Source organism: Apus apus, chromosome 23, assembly GCF_020740795.1.
Source record: "Apus apus isolate bApuApu2 chromosome 23, bApuApu2.pri.cur, whole genome shotgun sequence".
NCBI lineage: Eukaryota > Metazoa > Chordata > Aves > Apodiformes > Apodidae > Apus > Apus apus.
The window spans coordinates 3,741,790-3,750,558 of NC_067304.1; the positions used below are offsets into that span (position 1 = coordinate 3,741,790).

At 49.5% G+C, this 8,769-nt stretch overlaps 1 protein-coding gene across 1 annotated transcript; it reads right to left on the bottom strand.

Moving 5' to 3' along the window:
• Positions 1–4,800: 4,800 nt before the first annotated feature.
• LOC127393719 (acidic mammalian chitinase-like) lies at positions 4,801–8,526 on the bottom strand. Its single transcript, XM_051639070.1, has 11 exons — positions 8,466–8,526; positions 8,030–8,059; positions 7,354–7,555; positions 7,020–7,076; positions 6,749–6,914; positions 6,515–6,639; positions 5,922–6,030; positions 5,642–5,827; positions 5,368–5,487; positions 5,128–5,269; positions 4,801–4,968 (listed from the first exon to the last, which is right to left on the bottom strand). The coding sequence occupies exons 1-10, from the start codon at positions 8,488–8,490 to the stop codon at positions 5,135–5,137; spliced, it is 1,155 nt and encodes a 384-aa protein (XP_051495030.1). The 5' UTR covers positions 8,491–8,526; the 3' UTR covers positions 4,801–4,968; positions 5,128–5,134.
• Positions 8,527–8,769: the final 243 nt, after the last annotated feature.

The following is an 8,769-nucleotide window of genomic DNA, read 5'->3' on the forward strand; positions in this document are numbered from 1 at the left end:
GCTGCCCTGCCAGACCTCAGGATGTGTGTGTACTCCAGTTGCTATGGACACAGAGCAGAGGCTGCTGGAGGGAAAGCTGGCAACGGCAGTGCCTCAAGGGTGCAGGGAAAACAAGGGGGTTAGTAATGTCCCTGTGGAATGTGATGTGCTGGCTCTGACTCAAAAAAGCTGTTTTTTTCACACTCTGAAGTCAGCAGAGGAGATGCTGGGGATGCAGACTATAGTTTGTGCTGTCACAACCCTTCTCTGTGATCCCTCTTCTGACACAGCCTGATCTACCCCATTGTCTGCTCTCTGGCTTTTCTCTGAGCCTGACTGCCAAGGTAAAATGAAAAATGCCATCCTGAAATTAAGTCCACCTTGTGGATTCAGGCCCTTCCTTGAGCACAAGAGTGAGTATCATGAGAGAATCAGGGAGCACCAAAATATTAAAAGCAGGAGGAGTTGAAACAACAAGGGTTGTTGCGTTTCCATCTCATACATTTATTTAATAATTCATTTTTCAAGCAATTAGATCAGAAGGTCTCTTTGCTGGTATAGCATTGGTAGCTTCATGGTGATTTGCAGCAGGAGCAGCTGGTATCAAAGACCTGGCCCTCCTTGCAGCTCTGCAGGTGGCTTTCACCATCACTGCACTTGTAGAAGTTCCTCTTGTTGCTTGGATCTGCGTAGACACCATTGGCCTTCCCAGCACAGAAGTCAGCAAGATGAGTCACTGTTGTAGTCAACAATGTAGTGACCTCTGTTGTAGGCCCATGTGTGTCACAGAGAGGAAAAGTGCTAGAAATGGTTGTGGTTGGAGGAGCAGTTGTGGTTGGAGGTCTGGTTGTAGAAGTAAGCTTCCCTGAAAGCCGTCTGGAAGGTGCACAATCTGGAAAAAAAAGCAGGAAGGGGTTTATTTTTTGTGTTGGCAGCTTCAGCCCTCCCCTCCCTCCCTGAGAAGGGTTTGGTGGAGTTGTTTGAGAGGGAGAAAGCACCTACCTATCTGGGCGTTCAGCAGCAGGAGCAGACCTTTCAGGGAAGAAGTGTGGGATTAGTCTTGGAGTTGAGCAATACAAAGCTCCCATGCATGACTGGACTCAACTCAATATAACCTGTACCCTAGGTCAGAGTCTCTGAGGGGGGTGCAGACTGAGACAAAGAAGTTATGTTTCATCTAAAGCCTGATCTGAATTTTCTTGAGCTTGTTCTTGCCTCTATACAAACACTTGACTATCCAATGCTCAAGAAAGCAGACTATTGTGTGTTATTTCAAGAAAATAAAACAGTACATGGCAGGATTTGATACAGAAACAGGAAAAAAAGTAAGTTCACATTGCAGTATTTTGATTTTAGGGGTTTTGCAATCAAAAAGACCTTTTCAATTTCAACTAGCAAAGCATAAAGCATCAACAGGAGTCATACTGAACAGTGTATCTGTACCTCCTGCAAGTAATTGCTGTGTCTGTTTGTTTCCCAGGAGTGGGAAACATCTGGACCTCCAAGAGAGCTCTGTGTCACCACCCATGATGATACAGCAAAACTTCCCCAGATCTCATCAGAAAGGCAGAGAATGAAGTTCTGAAGCAAGACTTACCAGTAAGCAAAATGAGCTTGGCCATCTTTGCTTTGGAGGAGCCCCAGGCAGCCTGGTTATGCTTATATACACTTGCCTTGTTTCCTGCCAGTCTTGTGTCAACAGAAGTGGACAAACATTGCAAAACCCGGTAAAGATCAGTATCAGAAATTGATACCGTTACAATGGGCCTTGGGGTGGCCCTTACAAAGGGTGAATTGTTCCCCTTGTGCTGTCGTGTGTGTGCCCAGAGGTGGCAGGCACTGCCAACCCAGGGTGCTTGACGAGGGGTTTGTCCCCTTGGCTGGGGCAGCCAGCGAGGCAGGGCTGGGCAGGGCTCAGGTCACAGCAAGGGCCTTTGGGGGACACAAGGACTGGGCTCACTGCTCTGGGCAGCACAGGGTCCTGGGGGCTTTGTGAGACCAGCTGTCTCTCCACTTGCCAAGCTGCTTTTCTTCAGAGACAAGCGTTGTTTAGAGGAGGCCAAGCTGTGTGAGGGAGCCCAGGGACAGGGCATGGTGCAGGCTGCATTTCCTCCCACACTTCTTCCCTGCTCTTCTTTGTCAGCTGTTTGTCTCTTGAACTGAGAGACGTTTGTGATGCCAAGGGTTCATGTCTTGCTGTGGCTTTCTCTTAAACTCCACAGGGACAAATTACCTGCATCTTCTTTGTTCTATGTGGGCTTGTCAGGCTGTTCTTAAAAAGAAGCAACTTATCTGTTTCAGCTCATGTGTCTTGTTTTGTTACTTATAGGATGTATGTTTTCCTTATCTGGATGAGAATTTCTAAAAAGCAGTTGCAGGCACTGAAAATGACATTTATAACCCACAAAAGCCTGGCTTCACACTCAGATCTACTGCAAATGCTGCAGTGAGACACAGTGGGCCCATGGCCAGTTGCTCTGCCCTGAGATGTTGATTAATTCCTGTTAAGACGTTGTGAAGTGAATTTCCAGGAAGTTACTGAGACTTTGTTGAATGGGAGCCTGGAAAACACCCTCAGAGTTGCCCGTATCAGCTGCTGGCACTGAAGCCACTGACCTTCCTTTAAAGTTTATTAGACTTCTAGATTTCCTGTATGAAGTGGAGAAACAGAGTCAGTGATGAAGGAGGTTTGTCAGAGTCAGGCATGGAGCTTGCACAGCTTTGCACCCCTCTCCTGTGAGATGTGTCTGACAACTGAGTCCCATCAAACTCTCTACAAACTGCTCTTTTCCCCAAAGCCCTTCAGCATCCAGCCTTGCTAACCTGGGTGGGCAGGAGCCACTGCTGAGGGACATGGATTTGTCCTCTGTGCCCTTGCTCTGCAGGTGGGGCAGGTGACTGTGGAAGGCTGAGCTGGGAAGAAGTGGGAAGGTCAGTGCAATGGCCCCGTGTGTTTGGAGAGCCCTGTCCTGACCCTTGTGTGGAAGCAGAGGTCTGGGCAGGGGCCTCCTGGTACAGGGAGACTGGAGCTGAGAGCAGAGACAGGGACTTGTGCCAATGGCAGCACGAGGACAGCCCAGGGGCAGGTTGGCAGCCAGAGAGGTGGATGGGGTGGACGTGCCCTTTGCCTGCTCTGTGTATGGGCAAGATCCAGCTTTGGATTTGCACGTGGAGCGAGGCTGCAGAGATGCTGTTGAGCTGCTGTAAATGCAGTTTGGATTTGTTTTGTGGAGCTGAGCAGCTCTGTGACTGTGCCAGTGAAATCCTGGGAGAGCTGTGCCTGCTTTGGGCTGCTGATGGGATGTTCCTCCCTGCAGGCAGACAGCTACTGCCATGGAGACAATCTGTTGCCAGTTTGGTTGTAGTTAGTGTGTGGGGGTGTTCCTGGGAATTTCTTGGGAATTTTCCAATGGGAATGTCCCCCAGGTATGTCTGTGTCCACATGTACATGAACAGCCTGTGTTGCCAGAGCTCGTATGATCAGTCCTGCAGGCCTGGGCTTTGCCCTGGGATTTCCCTGCTGGGATGGGATGTTTGTGGAGATCCAGGACTAGCCCACAATTGGGACTGGTCCGTGTTTGCCTGTGTATGACAGTGACAAGCACCTAAAGCCCTGCTGCTTTTCCATCTCTCTCTGCTCCTCAAACAGAGTCTGTTTCTGAAAACATGGTTCAGGACCAATAAAGGGTGAGGAGAAAAAACTGGAGTAGCTGGTGTGTGCAGGTGATGAAAGACTCTTGAGTGACTTCACTGCAGTGTGCATGTTTGCAGGAGCTGTACAGAGGCTGAGCATGCCGAGGTGCACTGGAGGCTGATGCTCACCCTTCAGCAGGTGCCCCCAGGGCTGCTGTGTCATTTCACTTCTGCTTCTCAGTGGGGTCTGAAGTGATCTGTGGGGCAGGAGTGCTGTGCATGAATGAACTGCAGCCCCAGCACGTGTGATTGAAACTGAGAGTCTATGGTGAGAACGGCCTTAGAAACCTGTGCAGAGCCGGAGCTCTGCTGCTTTGACGTGTGCTTTTCTTGTCTAGTAAAAAACACTGGGCTGCTCTTGCTCCTTCCACAAAGCCTTTATTGCTCCATGGTTTCTTTCCCAGGGAGTATCTGAGGCATTTTCCCTCTCGTTTAAAAGCAGAATACTCCTCCTGACATTTTTGAGTCACCACTTGCATGAGTGGAAGGGCAGAAGTGCCTGAGCAGCAGGAGAGATCACTCCAACTCGTTTCTCTCTCTGGGCAGTTGCTTTTTAAGTGACCTTTTGTTGGGAGAGGGGGGAAAATAGTTTTGTGATTCTGCCTTTAGGCTGCTGCCATGGGGCTTGAGGGACCCTTGTTGCTCAGGCCAGGGAGAGAACTCTTGGGGCTCTAGGACACACCAGGAGTCTCCAAGTGAATTGGTATGTGCCCAGGGAGACCAGTCCTGCAGGTGGGAGTAACTGATGCTTCATGGCCAGAGCAGCAGGGCTGTGGGACCTTTGAAGACTGTTTCCTTTGGAAGGTATATTTTCTGGGAGGAGACTGTTTTTTCTGGGTAAATGGACAGGCTTTGCTCAGTGGGGAACCTGTGTCCTGGTTGTGCCACTGTGCCCCTTCTCTGTGTGCTCTTTCATGGCACAGCCTGGTCTGACCTGACTCATCTGCTGTTTTTTCCTCCTCTCACTGCTGCCCCCCTGGCACAGCCAGAAAGCCCTGGAAAAGGCCCATTTATAGCTGTTTAAAATACAGCTTATGGATTCAGGCTATTCCCTGAACAAAAGCTGAAGTATCACAAGAGAATCTCGGAGCATGAAAATATTAAGAACAAAATGAGTTGAAACGAGGCTTGTTGCTTTTGTGGAACACTTTATTTAATCATTATTATTCCAGGCAAGAGGATCAGAGTAATGTGTTTGCTGAACTAGGATTGGTGTCTTCTTGGCAAGTTGTATCAGGAGCAGCTGGTATTGTGAACAAGACTGTCATGGCCTGGACTGTTAATAGATCTTTCAGCCTGAAATGAAAGCAGGAAATAGTTTTCCTTTGGGAGGGGTTTATGTTTATAATGGATGCCCCTCTCTCCATCCTTCCATGGCCCCATGGCATTAGGAGCACACCAGCTTTGTACAGCTTATGTCCAAAGAACAAAGCCCATATTGTTCAAATTACTCACCCCTGCTTCACTGGCCAAGACCCTTCTTCAGGGTGCTGATCAGGGGATATTTGCCCTGATTGCAGAAAGTGCCAGTGAAGTCATCCAAATCAAGGGTCCAAACCATGGCACCTCCAAAGTTGTTCTTCTTCAGCCAGTCAACCTGTTCAGTGCCAGGGGAGAAATCCCAATTAGTCCCAGGTCCTGCCACTGCAGAAGGCTCCTGCCTCACTGTTGGCACAGCCACACATCCCATCATACCTTGAGGTTGAAGCTCTTGACGTTGTCATAGCCAACCCATTCGCTGCCCTTGTAGGCATAGGGGACATCCTCGGGGGCATCCCAAGCCTGGGTGGCTCCAGAGTTCAGGAATGAGCAGATCTAGGAGAAAAGGGCAGAGAGGGAGAAGTCAGCAATTATCCTACAAAAAATAAAAAAGGCAGCTGGAAGATTCCACAGCTGAAAAATTCCTTGCTAGGAGGTTTGAGGAACATTTGTGCTGTTCTTGCTGTCTCAGGTGAGAGGGAACACACACCTCATAGTAAGCCAACAATCCAGCCTCCTGTGTGTAAGTTCCAGCTGGCCCAGGTCCTGTTGCTGGTGCCCCCACAGCAGTGTTGGATGGATTTTGGAGGTTGAAGGTACGTCCATAGGTTGGGAATCCAACAAGGAGCTTCTTAGCTGGAGCACCATTGTCCCTCCAATATTTCATAGCATATTCCTATTAAAAAACCCCCCACGATAGTTAAACTCTGTGCTAGGATCTGTAGACAGGAAGGTGACTTGTGTGGCAGAGGCTCCCAAAATGTACTTACAACACTGAGTTGGGGGTTAGCAGCACTGTGCAGAGGGCTGTTCTCCCCAGTGCGTCCTTCCCCGGCGCTATGGAAGTCGTAAGTCATCACATGGATGTAGTCCAAGTACCTGTGGAGAACATTGCACACATCTACCTTCTGGCCTTCTCAGTCACCCAGACCTGCTTGTCCCTCTAGTGCGGGCTGTTTACCCCACCACATCCCTGGCCACGTCCCCACTTTCAGCAAATCTGGGCTCTTCAAGACCTTTTTTTAACCTGGCCTTGTAAGTGCTGGAGCCATTTGTCTCCTCCGGAGGAGGGAGGCAGAGGTGAAGGCAGAGTAGGAATTGAGCTGCTGCTCTGGGAACCCAGAGATGATCTCCAGTAGCCTGGAGTGGCTGGAGCCAGCCTGTCCTTACACTTCCCTTCCCATTGTGTCCCCTTCCCCACCACACAAGCACAACACTCATAGTGTTCTTGCCTTACACAAAGGACTAGGGACCCCACATGGAGAGAGGCTGGTCTGTGCCAGGGAGTGGCAGAGTTTTCTTTACCCATAGGAAGGAAGAGCTCCTGAGTCACAGAAATGACACCCGAGAGTTGGCTACTCACTTTCCAAGCTCAGCAATCTCGTAGCCAGCCTGAATGGTGGAAAGTCCTGCAGCAACAGCAGCGGTGACCATGAGCCGGGGCCTGTTGGACTGTCTGGCTTCCTGCTCAAAGGCTGCCACCATTTCCTGCGGGATGCCAAGAAGCAGGTCTCAGTGTGGATTCTCTGGGTTGAGGCTTTGCAGCCAGAGCTGTGCCGAGCAGAGAGCTTGACCAAACCCTTTTGTTTCAACCCACCTTAACCAGGACAGTGAAGAGTGTCTTGTCCTGGGCTGGGCTGCCCCTGGACCCAGGGTATTCCCAGTCAAGGTCCAGACCATCAAAGTTATGCTTGCGCAGGAATCTGATAACAGAATTGATGAAGGTCTGGCGGTTCTGAGGAGTGGAAACCATTGTGGAGAACCTATGGAAGAAGAGCAGGACAGAGTTGGGGTTTGGTTGGTGGCTTTCTCCTCTTCTTCCTCCCTTTCCATAGTGCAGTTATGGGAAGGAGATGGTTTGAACTTACTTGGCTGTCCCAAAATTCCATCCTCCAATTGCCAGAAGGGTCTTCAGATTTCTGTTCCTGCAAAGGAAGGGACAGGAGCATGTTTCAGGCAACATCTGTTAGTGTGAAACCCAAAGAGCAACTTCACAGCACATTGAGTCACTGTCACCATCATCAAAGGACCAGTGCTGGCAGCCTGCCCTGCTCTCCCCAGCCCTCCCCATCACTATCAGCTTCTCCTCCCTGGCATCCCTCAACCTTGGCTTGGGCTTCCATCGTGCAGAGAACAGCTGCTGAGTAACAGGAAGGAACCCAAGGGGGAGACCAGGGGCTGCCCTTTGCTCCCGGTACCTACTGGTTCTTCAGGCCATTGAAGGATTTGTAGAGGGTCTCGTCGTTCCATTCGTAAGTTGTGATCTCGTTGTTGTTCATGTTAGCAAAGGCGTAGATCAGGTGGTTGCACAGGAAGGGGTCGATGTTTTCAGGCATGTACTTTCCCAGGCCAGGCCTGTACTGGGCCCAGTTGGTGAAGTAACATGTCAGCACGTAGGCAGTGCCTGCAGGGAAACGGGAGGTGGGGTAGGTTTGAACTGCATTGGAGAGATACTAGTAAATTCAGGCAGAGTGTCATAACTTGCTCTGATGAGAAATGACTGGGCAGTGCTTTCCTGCAGGGAAAGGATCTCAGAGAAAGTGAAGGAGGGTTGGTTGTCCCCCAGGGAACTGGCTCGCCAAGGAAAAGAAAGGATTTCTTTCTTTCCTACTTTGTTTCAGGAGATGAGTCAGTCTGGGAGCCTCTTGCACCCTTCAGCTCATGGGTGTGGGTGGTTCTGAGTGCTGGGTCTCTTCCCCAACCTCAGCCTTTCTGCTTTGCTTTTGCGTAAGGAGGAGCAGAGGCAGGAGGGATCTCTGCTGAAGTGCCTGGGAGGTGGGAGGCTCTTGGTGTGTTGGCTGTGCTGCCTGTTTGACCTGCCTGTATGAGCTGATGCTGAAAGGGTTTGGTGGAGTTGTTGCTTGAAGCAGGTACATACCTATCTGGGCGTTCAGCAGGAGGACCAGACCTTTAGAGAAAAAAGTTAACGAACAAAAGTTTTAGTGTTTGTACTTAGAAACACAAAGGTCTTGTGCAGGACTGCACTGAACCCAAGATAACCTTATCTCAGGATCACTGCTTTTTATTAAAACCATTCAAGAATTTGTGTATTCTCAAGTGTGAGAATACACACTCAACAGCTGAGTGTTTATCTGGAAGTGGGCAGCATTCGTCATATTATTGCAGGATAAAATATAGCAACACTGAACAACTGTTCCTTCTGAATGTAACTGCTCTATCTTTCCCTTTAGGAGAAAAGACAGTGCAAGATATCTAATCCCCAGGAACCCCCCTGCATAAGCACCCAGTATAACAGTGAAAGAGCCACAAACACTCTGTGAAGGCAGAGAACTAAGTTTCAAAGCAGGACTTACCGGTCAGCAAAGTGAGCTGGGCCATCTTTGTCCAGGACTGGTCTGGTGCAGCCCATCTCCCATTTTTATATGCTCCTCTTGTTCCATGCCAGTCTTGGATCAACAAAGATGGATAAACATTACGAAATCTGATAAAGATCAGTATCACAAAGCCGTGATACCAGTACAATGGGTCTTAACACTCTTAAACCTCCATCTGGAGACACCACTATTATCAGGCTGTGCCACGTTGTGGGGCTGCAAGAATAGGGACAAAAAAGGGAAAAGATTAGATGGCTTTACTGTTAGCAGTTGTGTTGACAGT

What these genes read in the sequence shown, in the direction of transcription:
- LOC127393719 (XM_051639070.1), bottom strand. Translation starts at nt 8,490, where the DNA reads ATGGCCCAGCTCACTTTGCTGACCG. An exon ending in CCAGCTCACTTTGCTGACCG is followed by an intron (nt 8,060 to 8,465) that starts GTAAGTCCTGCT and finishes TTTTCTCTAAAG; the next exon opens with GTCTGGTCCTCCTGCTGAAC. An exon ending in TCTTCACTGTCCTGGTTAAG is followed by an intron (nt 6,640 to 6,748) that starts GTGGGTTGAAAC and finishes GGCATCCCGCAG; the next exon opens with GAAATGGTGGCAGCCTTTGA.